The sequence below is a fragment of the Lycium barbarum genome, chromosome 2 (assembly GCF_019175385.1).
Source record: "Lycium barbarum isolate Lr01 chromosome 2, ASM1917538v2, whole genome shotgun sequence".
In the NCBI taxonomy this organism is placed as follows: Eukaryota; Viridiplantae; Streptophyta; class Magnoliopsida; order Solanales; family Solanaceae; genus Lycium; species Lycium barbarum.
The window spans coordinates 148,161,008-148,176,279 of NC_083338.1; the positions used below are offsets into that span (position 1 = coordinate 148,161,008).

The window sequence follows — 15,272 nt, forward strand, 5'->3', positions numbered from 1 at the left end:
CACGGAGGAAATAAATGTGTCGGAGAATTAAATTTGAAGTGCATACGTGTATACATGAGAAGAGATAAATATTCAGTACTATGACATATGAACACGTGGGATAAAAAAATAGTTGGTTAAAATGTACAGTTTATATAGCTTGTGGTACAAATTTCTATCGTTGTGTTAGTCCTCTCTTCACGCTTAAATATATTAGAATAGGAGAAGAAAAATATAAAATAGAAAAACAGATATATATTTTTAGTAATGTGGTCAAGTAATATGGACGAAGGGAGTGCTTCATTTTTATTAATTCTTAAAGAACGTGAAAAGTCAAGTATAGTAATGTGGCCAAGTAATATGGGACGAAGAGAGTACTTCATTTATTAATTCTTAAAGAACGTGAAAAGTCAAGTAATGTGGCCAAGAAATATGGGACGGAATGAGTACTTCATTTATTAATTCTTAAATAACGTGAAAAGTCAAGAGTGAATAAGTAAAAGTGCACGGAGAAAATAAATATGTGTCGGATAATTAAAATTAAAGTGCATACATGTATACATGGGAAGAAAATAAATATTCAGCAAAAACGTGAAAAGTGAAAAGTGAACAAGTAAAAGTGCATGGAGGAAATAAATATGTGTCGGAGAATTAAAATAGAAGTGCACACGTGTATACATAGGAAGAGAATAAATATTCTATACTATGGCATGTATCCATGTGAGATTTATTAATTCTTAAACAATGTCAAAAGTAAAAAGTGAACAAATTAAAGTGCACAGAGGAAATAAATTTATGTAGGAGAATTAAAATTGAACTGCATATGTCTATACATGAGAAGAGAATAAATATTCAGCTAGAACACGAAAAGTCAAAAGTGAACAAGTAAAAGTGCACGGAGGAAATAAATTTGTGTAGGAGAATTAAAATTGAAATGCATATGTCCATATGGGACGAAGGGAGTTCTTCATTTTTATTAATTCTTAAAGAACGTGAAAAGTCAACTATACTAATGTGGCCAAGTAATATAGAACGAAGGGAATACTTCATTTATTAATTCTTAAAGAACGTGAAAAGTCAAGTAATGTGGCGAACTAATATAGGACGGAGGGAGTATTTCATTTATTAATTCTTAAATAACATGAAAAGTCAAAACTGAATAAGTAAAAGTGCACGGGAGAAATAAATATGTGTCGGAAAATTAAAATTGGAGTGCATACATGTATACATGAGAAGAGAATAAATATTCAGCAAGAACGTGAAAAGTTAAAAGTGAACAAGTAGAAGTGGACGGAGAAAATAAATTTGTGTAGGAGAGTTAAAATTGAACTGCATACGTCTAAGTAAAAGTGCACGGAGGAAATAAATATGTCGGAGAGTTAAAATTTAAGTGCATATGTCTATACAAGAGAAGAGAATAAATATTAAGTACTATAACATATGTCTACGCGGGATATAAAAATAGTTGGATAAAGTGTACAAGTTATATAGCTTATGGTACAAGCATTCATTGCGTGTACAAATTGTGAAGCTCATAGTACAGCTATTGGAAGCTGTGTTCGTACCCCATGGCACTTATATATATTGTAAAAGTGCTAAACACAGTAATTTTAGTTTTTTTCTTTTCGGCAGTGATTTTACTTAATAATTTTATTTGTAGGTGTATTCTTTCGTCATCTTGAATGAGAAAAGAAGGTTGCAATTTTACTGCGTAATCATTTCTTATAATTTCTATAGTACAAACACTACTTTCAAATATTTACGTATGATTTAGCTTTGAGAATCAATCAAATCGACCTATGCTAAGTAAAGAGTAAAGACAACTTTGAAATGAGTCAACGACGTTTCTTGAACAAAAAAATGGTTCAGTTTTTTTTTTTTTTTAGTATTTAGATTTGATTTTGGATGGATTAATTTCAGGATTATCATAAAAAATTGTTTTACATTTTCAAAGCTTTGTTTCGTGTTCTAGAAGGAATATGCTATTCTCATATGTTCTCTATCCTAAGGAAGAAGTAATCTGCAGTTACACGACTCCAATTGGTTGTGAAAGCAGTGATGAGGAGGAACCAAGTAAAATCCTCTTTTCCTGTTTCGCTCTTTTAAAAAAAAAAAAAAAAAAAATTATAAGTACAATTTATAATTTTTTATCACAAAATTGAAAACATGTACGTGTATACTATATGCCTAAAGTGAAAAAAATTCAGATAACTCCATGAAATAAGATACAAGTTGGATTTTTTTTTCTTACTGAATGTGGAGGCTAGAATTCCAATGATTACAAAGAAAATGACTAGCAACGTAATCGTACAATAAAATGGTAAAGAATGAAAGTTAAAAGAGATCTCATTAATGATCGCCTTTAAGCTTTCGACAAGCATAAGCCAGAGGCGTAAACACAATTAACAGAAAGAGTTGAGCTGAGAGCAAAAAGTAAGGACTAAGGAATAGTAGAGCTTGTTTAATTAAGTGTTATGTGCTTACCTATGCTTACCTAGTTATATGTTCTTAAAACTTCTGTGTGTTACGGCGATTCATTATATACCTCAATATATGGTATAATCAAAATAACTTTACCACTAAAATGAATTAAAAAAAACATACTGCTCTTAAAAACATTAAACTTATTATAATTTGGAAACTTTTATTAGGATTCCACCTATTGAACTTGTTATTAAGAGGTTACAGCTTACCTATTTTTGTAAGTTTTATTAAAAAATGGGACGAATAATAGGGCAAGAAAGGAACTTCAGCAAGGCATATGTCTGTTCCGTCATCCGTACCACTCTCATCTTGCTTTCCACGTGTATAACTTTCTTTTTTCTTGTTTGATATTCGGTCCTCCATTTCTTTGGTCTTCCATATAAACCCTGTTGTTTCTTGTGTAGTTCAATTGTTCTAGGTCAGTTATATGCACAACTCTTTTGTTCCTTTATTTACTAGTTATCTTCCTTGATATATTTCATTTGTTTCAATTAACAGGTAAATATTATTATTTTAATGTCTAATATTAAAAAAATCTCCAAAAAGCATTTCTACCGCTTCCCATCCTTTTTATTATTATTATTGTAAATTATTCATAATGTAATAAATAAGTTTTAAGGTGAACATAGCACATTTAGGATGAATGTGCGAGAAATTGCATTTTTTAGGAGTGCAAGATGACACAATATATGAGTGGAAAACAAAAACTTTCACTTAAAAAAAACATATTCTTTTTTATTTTTTGATAAAGGGGACTTTATTGATACATAAACACTAGGTCAGCATTAGATCAGAGTTGGTACTACTAAGATTACCTAAATTAGCTAGCTTAGTACAAGAATTAGTAGATATTTTTTAGTAGCATATTCATCTTGCATGTCTTTAGTCAGAACATGCATTACACATGATGGCGAGTTTAACAAAAACATTTATTGAACATCATCGGCTTGACTTGTCCCTTGTTGTGCCAAAACATGTGTTGCTTGGTTGCCTTCTCTAAAGTTGTGCCAGACCACTGGATTTCCCAGTTTCTTCAACAACAACCTGCAATATAATGTAAAATAAGCTTGTTAAAAGGGGAGGAAGGAATATTGATAAGGTTGATTGCCTCTGTGGAATCAGTTTCCACTTCTAGGGTCTGTTTGGAAAGCCAACTGGTAATTGGAATTGGTGTAATTACTACTCTAGTAATTACACAGCCTAGTAATTACACAGTATTATAATTACAATGACCTGTTTGTTTGCCATAATGTAATTACAGTGTAATTACAAGTGTGCTGTTTGGTTGCACAAATGTAATTACACAGTTAGTTTAATTTAAAAATAAAACTTAACTATAAAAAATTTAAAATTAATATTTAAAAATATGTGTCTTTATAAATGATATTAAATTAGCTATTTAATAACACATTGTTTCTTGAAAATATGTTAATTAATAATCATATATTTGTAACTAATATTGTAAAAAATAGTTGATATATAATTTCAAATTAATAATATTTTTATTTTAATTGATTATAAAACTTAAAAGCATACCTTTTTTTTTTGTGAAAACATCATGGGATTTGATGTTAAAAAAAAATATTTATAAATATAATGCCACAATATTATTCAAATGTTTAACAAAAATTCTATCAATTATAAGTAAAAAATAAACAACAAGCAAAGTGAAATAAAAAGTCAATAGTACTAAAGCAAAAAAATTAAAGTCGAAAATATAACTTAAATTCAAAAGAATCCAAAAGATTGTTTTTTAGCATAATACTCTTATGCCAAATTCCAACATTACATAAGTAAGTTCCAACGTAACATAAGTAAATACTCCTATAATTCAAAAGAAAGGGAAAATATAAGTCTATAACCACATTCACAACAAAATTCTACTTTAATAACGTCACTCATTGTATGTCAAGTTTGTTAATGACTTATTCTTTCTAATATTAAGAGATGTAGTTTCCAAAATTAGAATAATAATACTGTTATGCTAAATGAATAAAATAAATAAAATGAAAAATACGAGCAACTACATGAAACCACAAGAAGTAAAGGTTGGGAATGAGAAGAAAGGAAATGAAGTATAAATAATATAAAAAGAAAAATATATTTATAAAAATAATTAAAAAGTAAAAATTAAAAATTAATTAATTAATAGAAATAAAAAAAAATTAGAAAAGCAAAGAAAAATAAATTAGAAAAGCAAAGAAATTAAAAATAAAATAAAATAATATAAATTAAAAAAAAAAGAAATAAAATAAAATAAAAAAGAAATAAACTAAAAAGTAACTCTGTAATTACAGGGTGTAAACATTCCCACACAAGGGGGAAACCATTTGATATAGATATTCTTAAAAAGTTTTTTAACATGGATAGCATGAATTGTGTAAGTAAATTTCATAATACTATTAGCAATATCTTGGGAACAAACATACCCATCAGTGTTGTTCAAAATATTATGGTTGCAATTTTTCCAAATGTGCCATAGAGCAAAGGGGTAATAAATATCTCAACTGATGAGAGAGTTTTGCATTGTGATAGAAGCATCCTGCATTTTAAGAAGCTAGTGATGACACGGTAAATAAATTAGATTGGATATTGAGATTGGCCCAGAAATTTTCTAGTACAGGACAAGTAAGGAAAATATGCTCAATGGTCTCACCGGCGTTTCTACAGTAGTAGCAAAAGTCTTCATTAATGATTTTGAGGTGCTTAAGATAGACTCTAGTAGGGAGTTAAATTTGTTTTGAGTACTTAATTTCCACATCCAGTCACACTCTTTAGTAATATCAATAGGAGGAGAAATGAGTTTATACACCGAAGCAGAAGAGAAGAGGCCATTAGAGGAAGACATATATTAAAGAATGACATAAACTTAAATATTTTTCTTCTCCTTTTTTCGTTGGGAAGAGTAGGTCGGAGAAATAGGTGTAAAAATGAATGAAGATTAAGAGAAGACAGTTGCCAAGATAAAAATTTATATACAAAACATACATGTATTGTTGCAAATGGTTAAAGTCAATCATTAGATTACATTTTCAATTTTATGCATTTTCCTTATCTTTGATTATATATCAACTTTTTATTTATCTATCCATTTGCCTTCACAGATAAAATATGAATTATGAAAGACCTAATCGACGTCCAAATTATATTTTTTTGGCAGCAAAACTGTTCCCCGAGGACCGATTGCCTTCACATTGACTATTTGAAGAAATAATTAGATAATTAATTCAAACATACCAATGAATAGTAATAATTACTAGTCAAACACAAGCTTGAATCGTGTTATTTTTTCAACACGAAGGAGAAATTATCGGAAAGATTAGGAGTGAAATTACGATTTTATTCCCATTCTCTCTCACCTCTATATGAAAATTATGATTTAGATACTTAAAGTATATCCGGTTCTTCTTTTTGAGACGGAGTTTTTGGCTAGAATTATAAAGTAAAAAAAAAAAATATGTCTCTAGGAGAAAAGAAGAAGAAAGAAATGACACAACATGAAAGAAAGGGGAAGTAATTGCAAATACTTTAAAGTTGTGGGACAGGATCTTTCTAACAACAAAGAAAGTGGAGAAGAAGTGCGATTAATTACAAACTTTTAATACTACTTTATTGGATTGCGTTCTCTTTACAGATTACAAAGTTGCCCAGATCTACACGAACAACAACACCTCTTTCCTTTTTCTGCAAACACATTACAACAACAAACAAGGGCTATTATTATTATTATTATCCAATAGATAGAAAAGATAAACACATTTAACTGTTGCTCAAAAATCAATCACCGGGTTTCGAAAGATGGAGTCCGAACTCCAGAAATTACCACCCGAAACTAACCAAACAACACGACCCGAATCCGATGATCGACCTCTTTTGAAACCCGACCCGACTAACCCTCAACTCCAAGTTCTTCAATCCCAGTCTTCTAGCCCTAGTATTGAAGAATTAGAGAAGAAATACGCTCCTTACGTAAGGCATGACGTGTATGGTATAATGGGTCGGGGCGAACTGCCATGGACCGAAAAGGTGCTTTTAGGTATGCGAAATTTACACTTTTAGCCCATGTTTTGAGTTGGGTTTAGCCCATATTTGTGCGTAAACACCTTTTGTATACAATTATATACTTTTATACAAGGTTGATATATTATGGGTAATGCATCACAGACCTTACCCTACCTTTCCGGTAGACACTCGGCACAATACTTATTGTATAAACTGAAAATATGGCTACGTGGCGTAATAATTTATGTTAGACTGTATATTTTTGAAAACTTAAATTACGCTATATGTCTAATGGGAGAAAATATTTACATGCTTTAGCCCATATTTTGAGTTTTTTTAACCCGATTTAGCCCTTATTTGTGTATAAACAACTTTTATACAAGTTTGATACATTATGTATAATGCTTTCCCTAGTTATAATGTTGTATACTTTCTCCGTCCCAAAATAAGTGTCACCTGAGCAAAAAACACGCCTGTTAAGAAATCAATAAATACAATGTGGATTTTACTTAAATACCCCTAATTATTAGATGTTTTTTGAGAATTGAGCAATTTTAAAGACGACAACTTCTTTAATGCTAAGGGCATAATTGGAAACACTTGCCAATTTTTATCTTAAATTGCTAAGGTGACATGATTTTGGACATATACTTTTTACTAAGGTGACTTACTTTGGACGGAGGGAGTAATACTTAGTAGGCGTTTGGCCATAACCCCCCCCCAAAAAAAAAAAAAAAAAAACACACTTTATTTGGAATTTTTGAAGTTGGAGCTGGAGTTGTTTTTGCAAATAATATTTGGTTGTTTGAATGTACTTTTTCTAAAAAACATGAAATATGATTTATACCCTCAATTTCTAAAACCTAGCAAAACCACCCAAAATAATTCATAAACATAACCAGTTGGTTGAGTTAGAACAAGCGATTACACAATTACATCAAAACAACTGGTACATTAGTGGAAACAACTTTTAGTAGAATGAAACTTCAAATTCACATACCACAATTCCTCCCCTGACTCATCAAGTCATCAACACCCCACCCCTCAAAAAAAAAAAAAAAAAAAAAAGAAAAAGAAAAAAAGAACCAAAGCCCCTTTGAAGATGAGGGAAGAAAACAAATTCTTTAATCAACTGATGCTATAAATTACCACTAATATATCGCCATTCATAAGGTTTGAGCACATTTGTTGCATATGCAAAGCTAGAAAGAGTGACACTGTACTATCCCCACCTTGCACTTGTACCCCATACAAAACTCAACGAGAACCTAAACAAATAGTTGTAAACACTACCAATACTAGAATAAACAGTGTTAAATTTAGGGTAAAATTTGAAAAAGGAAAAACAAAAGCAAGGGTAAAAACAGAAACTGAAAATAGTGAAAACAAGGTTTTCGTTGTTTTCCAAATTTCTAATATAACTTCAAGTTGTATTTGGAATTTTCATGGCCAAACACTAGTTTTAAAAAAAGTGAAAAAAAATTCCGGAAAAAAGTGAAAATTCTCATGGCCAAACAGGTCCTTATTGTATAAACTGAAAATATGGCTACGTGGTGTAATAATTTATGTTGGGCTGTTTGTTTTTTGAAATTTTCCCTTTAGGTATTGCACTGGTGACGTTGGTACCTATGAGAGTTGTTGGGGCAACGACTGTATTGGTGGTTTATTACTTGATTTGTAAGGTTTGTACAGCGTTTTCGGCACCGAATCGAGAGGAAGATGCAGAGCAAGAGGATTATGCACATACGGGTGGGTGGAGAAGGGCTGTGATGATGCAAAGTGGGATGTTTCTTTCAAGAGTAATGCTTTTCGTTTTTGGATTCTATTGGATAAATGAGACTTATCAGCCTATTGATCTTAATGGCAACAGAAATAATGAGGTATTAAATATTGCTGTTCAGCACTTTAGCTTTCAGGCTTAATATTCGAAGTAGTTTGTCTTGCCTTTCTGTCTGCACCCTCCGTCCCAAAATAAGTGTCACTTTAGCTCATTTCATGTCTATTAAGAAGTCAACAAATTCATTGCCTAGTTTACTAAATTACCCCTATGTATGTTGAGAATTGAACAATATTGAAAAAGAATATTTCTTTAATGTTTAGGGTATAGTTGGAAGTAGTTGCCAACTTTGGTCTTGACTTCCTATAGCGACATTTAATTTGGAACGATTTTTTTAAGCTAAAACGACACTTATTTACTCATTCATCTTCTTGTACTGGAAGAGGGAAGTCCAGGAGCTTACTTGCTAGTTTGTTTTTTGATTATTTGAATGCTATTTTTTCTTCTTCTGTTGATGATTGACAAAGAAGGGATTTTTACACAGTATAGCCGTCCACCAAAATAATAGCCGGGAAATGAGGAGGGGGTGGGGGTGAGGGTGGGGGCTTCCAAATGGAATGGATATTGATCCTTAAGGCGACCCCTACTAGTTTAAGGTTGGTATGTACTTATGTAGTTGTAGTAGTCTTTGTAGTTATTGAATGTTTATTTTTATTAATTCAATCTTGAGGCACATCACTTGGTAATTTTTTTTAACTACTATTTTAATTAAAAAAGGGGGAGGGAAATCCAAATGGATGGATATTGATTTATAAAGGCTACCCTACTAGTTTAAGGCTGGAATGTACTGATTCTGATTAAAAAAAAAAAAAAAGGAGAAGAAGAGAGGCTGGTATGTACTGATGTAGTTGTAGTAATTGAATGTTGATTGTTCTAATTCAATCTTGAGGCACGTCACTTAACTTGGGAATGCATCAGTTGTAACTACTTATTCCTACTTAAATCTTTCTTTTTCTCCAAACAAATGCAAAATTCTGGTATTTCTTTTGGTTGCCCAGACATTTGGGATGTGGTGTGTTGAGTGGAGGGAGGGTTGGATAGTCCTGCTGGGTAAGAACAGTGGAAGAATTACTAGGAAATCTCTATATTACCGATATGCAATTGGCTGCGATCGAAGAATAATTAGGAAAATAGGTAAACCAATAAACAATGGGATAATCTGACGCTTACTTTTGGTCGGAGTAATATAATTGAATCAATTAAAGAAGGAATACCTAGCAATTTTATATGAATAGGTGCCTTATACTGGTTCATAAAGTAATGATGCGCTGTAACCTAGTTTTCTGCTTTTACACACAAATCTATGGATGATTAGTATGGAAGCTTGGTTCATCTGATCTGTAGATTTGTGAATGAATATTCTTTTTAAATTTTCTTGTAACTAAAAGCAGTTGAACCGGTTAAAGAAGGAACTACTAGCAATTGTACATGATCAAGTACCTTATTCTGGTTCATAATTGAATGTAGTGTTATAATCTCATCTTATGCTTATACACACTTATCTATAGATGATTAATATGGAAGCTTGGTCTGTGGATTTGTGGAAATTTTTTCTTCTTAAATCATCTTTTAACTAATATTCTAGGTTGTTTACTGCTTTGACATGTGACGTGGTACGACTTTTTCTCTTTGCCAGAATGGATCAAAAGAGCAGGCTGAAGAACTTGAAAGACCAGGGGCTGTTGTGTCAAACCACATTTCGTACTTGGATATCCTGTATCACATGTCTTCCTCATTTCCTAGCTTTGTTGCTAAGGTCTGTGACTTCTTTTGCCATTGGATAAAATGTGATTGAGACACAACTATCTTTAGTTCGATAGACCCAGTTCTTTACTCTTGACTTTGCACATTTTTTTGAAACTGGTAACTGTAGTCTTGACCTTGCACACACTTCTTTGTAAATCTCCTAACCTTGGTCCTTTTTGCTTTTATTGCTGAAGAGATCAGTGGCTAAGCTTCCTCTGGTTGGTCTCATCAGGTCAGTTATAGTATTTGTTAATATATGAAATTTATTTATATTTATTAGTGGTTATTATATATTGAAGGGGAGCCTTGGCGTAACTGGTAAAGTTGCTGCCATGTGACCAGGAGGTCACGGGTTCGAGCTGTGGAAACAGCCTCTTGCAGAAATGCAAGGTAAGGGTGCATACAGTAGACCCTTGTGGTCCGGCCCTTCCCCAGATCCTGCGCATAGCGGGAGCTTGGTGCACCGGGCTGCCCTTTTTTATTATATATTCATTTATCCGCTTATATCAAATTGTGGGGAAAAAAGAGAGATTAAAGTAGAGTTGGAAAGAATGCGTGAATCAAATGTCTTACATCTAAGTCTTTCTTATTCACACTATTGAATGTACATCGATACATCTACTTGATGTGGAATACTTTTATACACTATTTACATATTACATCTAAGTATGATCTTTATTTACTTAATTCATAGTTATTTAACGCTCCTGTTAAATAATACATGAGTCTGATATATGAACTTTTCACATAGGCTCACATGAAAGATACATATGCTTGGTTTGAAATAGTTGATAGATCAGCACAAACTCCATATAATTGCTAGTGATTGTTGATTTTTTCTGTTTTGATTTTACAGCAAGTGCCTTGGTTGTGTCTATGTCCAGCGGGAAGCTAAATCACCTGATTTTAAAGGCGTCTCAGGTAATAAAGATATTGAACTAGATTTGGTACAACAATATAGCTCGTTTGTTTGAGGTATTAGAGAAATTTTTGAGGTATTAGAGAAATTGGTCTTGTCTAGAATTCTGCATCATTAATTTGACCTTTCATAAATTTAATAGTTCGTGACCGAATACGCAAATTATTGTCAATGACATATGATAATAAAATCATTGATCAATACTAGGTTAGATGAAAATGGCCATGGTTCAAGGTTATTTATTGTTCATCTACATCGATTTGCTTGAGTTGACTATTCACTTCCTCACTTAATATCTATTCTAGAATCAATGGGTGATGTATCTATGAAATATCCGAAATGTTTGGAGATGACTTTGGTTGAAAGATCTTTTCTTATGCACTATGATATCATGAGTGTTATTTTTAATTCTTGTCTAAGTCATACAGTAAATGCAGACATTTAGAATGATAATGCAGTTTTGCCTTACAATATGGAATGCAGCTTTAATTGACATCCTTAGGATTGAACTTGTAAACTTGCAGGTGTTGTAAATGAAAGGATTCGTGAAGCTCATCAGAGCAAATCGGCACCAATCATGCTGCTTTTTCCAGGTCAATGTTGCTTTTAGTGCGCCAATCCACTGACTTGTGTCTCACATTTTACTGCACATTTCTTCTAGCAATCTTTTGTCTATTTAACTCTGATCGATTCATAAATGAGTGATATTAGATATGGGGTTCTTTTTCATAGTGAAAGAGAGATGGATAACAACCACAACAGCATACCCAGTGTATTCTCACAAGTGGGGAAAGAGAGATGGATAGAGAGAGATAATTTGACTAAAATTTGTAAGTAAAGAAAACTAAAACGGTGCAAAATATTCATATAAAAATTACAAAGATTTATAAAAAAAAAAATTACAAATATTTACTTTTTTGGTTACTAAATTCAAACATTAATATTGTTACCTGCTTCACGAACTCTCCGTTAGTTATCAATTAGGCAGCCTTAATGGCCTTTTCTCTCGTGTGCTGGAATCATTGTCCAAGCCTTTCAAAAGTCAAATGTCTTATTAGATGAAGAAACCATTGTCCAGCATTTCGAGAACTCTCTGTCAGTCTCGAGTGAGGGTTTTTATGCTTCAAAGAATGAAATGAATCAGCGTTCATTATGATTCGGTTTATGGGGTTATAAAAAATGTAAGGGATAATAAAGTAAAACACTTGGTCAAACTTAAAGAGCTTTTACTTAAAAGTGCTTTTACATTGAAAAACCATAAGTTGGACGTGTGCCCAAAGCCCCAACTTATAACTTTTGTTTTGTTTCAGCTTAAAAACACTTGGCTTAAAAATACTTTTGGTATTTACCAAACACCAAAATAAACCAAAAAGTGGTTAAAAGCTTTAGTTTGATGACCATCTTTTAAGCTAAACCTAAACACACTTTAATTCATATCTTCGATTCCCTTGCAAAAATTGACTTTTGATGGTTTACTACAGTGTTGATCTGTTTTCGTTTTCCTTGTAGAGGGCACTACCACAAATGGTGATTTTCTCCTTCCATTCAAGAGTGGTGCATTTCTGTCCGGAGCTCCAGTGCAGCCTGTAATATTAAGTTATCCGTACCAGAGATTAAGTCCTGCTTGGGACTCGATATCTGGGGTAAGTATTTGGAGATCTGAAAATTGTTTGTTATTTTTGGGACACTCTGCGACATGGTAGTATTTCATCTTCAGCAGATGATTCAGTTGCATCATAATTTGCTCTGTAACATGCCCCCTCCTAACACCATGATTGTCTTTTGTGTTCATCTTAAAACATGTTATGTTGCTAGTTCTGGACGTCACAAGTATCATTTTCTTTCATTCAGTCATGTACCAATTGTTTTCTTGCCTTTGTGCAAATGAATCCTGAACTTTGTCGGACCTTGGTTTCGTGACCAAAAAATGGTCAAATGATAGATTCTTAAGATGAACTTTGTGGCACCAAGAAAGTCATTACAGCAAGTAAAATTCAGTATCCAATACCTGTATATTTGTTCTGATATATGAAGATACTGCTGATTGCACAAAAGTTCTTGTTGGGATATGCATATAATTATATGGTCAATTGGTTACAATTATGATGTTTCATAGTCATTAGTGATCAGTGTTATTGTTATATTAAGTCATGAATTTATATAAGACTGCTTCTTACTGTGAGGACAAAAATGCAATTCCTTTTGCAGGTTCGGCATGTGATTCTCCTTCTCTGTCAATTTGTAAATTACATGGAGGCAATCTGGTTACCTGTTTACTATCCCTCTCAGCAAGAAAAGGATGACCCCAGACTTTACGCTGAGAATGTTCGGAGGTTGATGGCTCATGAGGTATGTTTTGCGTGCAATTTTACCTTAATGACAGCTCAATCTTCATATTCGGAGAGTAAGAACATAAAGTAAATCTGGAGACCTGTTAGGAATATGATTTGCTAGTTTTATGCAAACCCCCCACCCCCAACGCGCACACACACACACACACTAACTATACTAACTAGAGGGACACACTTCCTTGAACCATTTTATAAGAATGAAATTTAACTCAATGCTTCCTGCTCATTAGATGTGATTTTGTAGAAACTAGGTTGTGGATAAATATCTCTGCAATCTGGAGATGTCAACCCATGTCCCCCATTGAGCTTATGTTGAACTTATCTTTTGTAGAGTTTAGCAAGTAGGAGTCCACCACAATTTAGGAAGTCACCCATTTTTTCTGAGCACTTATGTTTGTATTCATTTAGAAACTGGAGAGTTTAGTATCATGATTTCTGCACTGCAAACAACATGTGCTTATCTCTAGAAAGTAACAGTCTTTTCACATCCCCTTATGTTCTCCCAAGGCATGTAAAGTAAACAAGTGAAATTATTACAGGGTAATTTCAATCGTCTGTGTACTTATGTGCGGATGGATGATCTCATTCCTCTGTTCTTGCAGGGTAATTTAATACTCTCAGATATTGGTTTGGCAGAGAAGCGAGTATATCATGCTGCTCTCAATGGTAATAATAGCATGCCTACTGTTTTCCATCAGAAAGACGATTGATAATTTCATCGCCTGGGCACTGAAAAGATATCTAGTCCAAGTGCGATACTAGTTGTGTTGTTTCTGAATATAATGACAGTGCGGTTGTCCTCTCTATTTTCTAAAATAAGAAAACTCGGGTGTTTATCATACTTATGTATCTTCATGGTATCAAAAAGCATCTGTCTTTGTTGATATCCTGAGTGGACATTTGTTGTTCGAGTTTCCAGTTCGAGAGATTCTCTGTGTTGTATATCATGTGTTACATGGCAATTAGGCAATGTTTTAACAAGCATCTTGGACATTTGTTTATCTGAAGCATCTCTTTGGTGTTCCTGCAGGTTTGTTTTGTCAACAGTAATTCGGGTTCGCCATCTGTATATTCATTCTGTGATTCTATTATTTGCAAAAGTTATAGAAGATAACTTATCCAGATGAAGCATTCTTTGTGTCTATATCAATGAAAATGGACCTATGGACATCATTGTTTGGCCACAGCCAGTGGTTACATGCTCAAATATCTCTGTTCCTTATTCATTTACCTTCCATTTTGACAGACCCAAAAAGGTGAATTCAGCGTGGCAGCTAGTGCTGCTGGCTGGGTTGAATGTAATCCCCAAGATTAGGTTAGTCTCTCCCCTCCTCTTCTGGTATGTGAATAGATTCCCACTAATTTTCCTTGACGGTTGCTCCTGAGCTAGACGTAAAAGTTGCCTCTTCACCTGCTTCTTGGCTTTCAGGAGTTCTAAAGGTTCTTGTTCATTTTTGTTTTTTACTAATGTATTCAAAGATTAGAAATCAAGTATGTTGGAGGCATCAACGCTGCCTCAAATATCATTCCTCGCATCTTGAAGTGTTCATTTCTCTTTTCGTGTCTCTTTTTTGTATGCCTTTTATGCTACTGAAGATTGTTACTGGAGGGATAGACAGTTGGGCCGGGGGGGGGGGGGGGGGGGGGGTTGTTGCAGATGCCATGCCATTGGTGTTATCATTGCGTTTCCTTTTTGTATGCTGTTGAAGATTGTCATTCGAAAGAGGGGGTTGAGGGGGAGAGGACACAGATGCCATTGATGTTATCATTTTTGTAAATTTAGCCAAGTAATTCTTAGCGTCACATTTTTAATATATTTCTCCTTATGATGTTGAAACTATGACACAAGTGCGGTTCTGTGGGTGAGCAGTGCAAGAGTAACTGGCTGATTTCATTTGGGTTGTATGATTGAAGAGAATGAAAAAGTAACTTGAGATAAAGCACTGAACGTGTC

The 15,272-nt window shown here is 33.2% G+C and overlaps 1 protein-coding gene across 2 annotated transcripts; it reads left to right on the forward strand.

Annotated features, from left to right (window-relative positions):
* Nucleotides 1-6,077: 6,077 nt before the first annotated feature.
* Nucleotides 6,078-14,853, forward strand: LOC132627978 (lysophospholipid acyltransferase LPEAT1). Of its 2 annotated transcripts, XM_060343632.1 has the most exons (10): nt 6,078-6,499; nt 8,068-8,345; nt 9,939-10,058; nt 10,243-10,280; nt 10,905-10,969; nt 11,492-11,560; nt 12,477-12,610; nt 13,176-13,316; nt 13,921-13,984; nt 14,349-14,853. In XM_060343632.1, the coding sequence occupies exons 1-10, from the start codon at nt 6,262-6,264 to the stop codon at nt 14,366-14,368; spliced, it is 1,167 nt and encodes a 388-aa protein (XP_060199615.1). In that variant the 5' UTR covers nt 6,078-6,261; the 3' UTR covers nt 14,369-14,853. The 2 variants fall into 2 exon arrangements, with proteins under 2 accessions (XP_060199615.1, XP_060199614.1); XM_060343631.1 differs by lacking the exon at nt 14,349-14,853 and having other exon boundaries at nt 13,921-14,341.
* The last annotated feature ends 419 nt before the right edge of the window (nt 14,854-15,272 follow it).

Coding starts and splice junctions, on each gene's coding strand:
- LOC132627978 (XM_060343631.1), top strand. CDS start 6,262: ATGGAGTCCGAACTCCAGAAATTACCACCCGAAACTAACCAAACAACA. Junction 10,059..10,242: donor TTCCTAGCTTTGTTGCTAAG/GTCTGTGACTTC, acceptor TTATTGCTGAAG/AGATCAGTGGCTAAGCTTCC. Junction 13,317..13,920: donor GGAGGTTGATGGCTCATGAG/GTATGTTTTGCG, acceptor CTGTTCTTGCAG/GGTAATTTAATACTCTCAGA.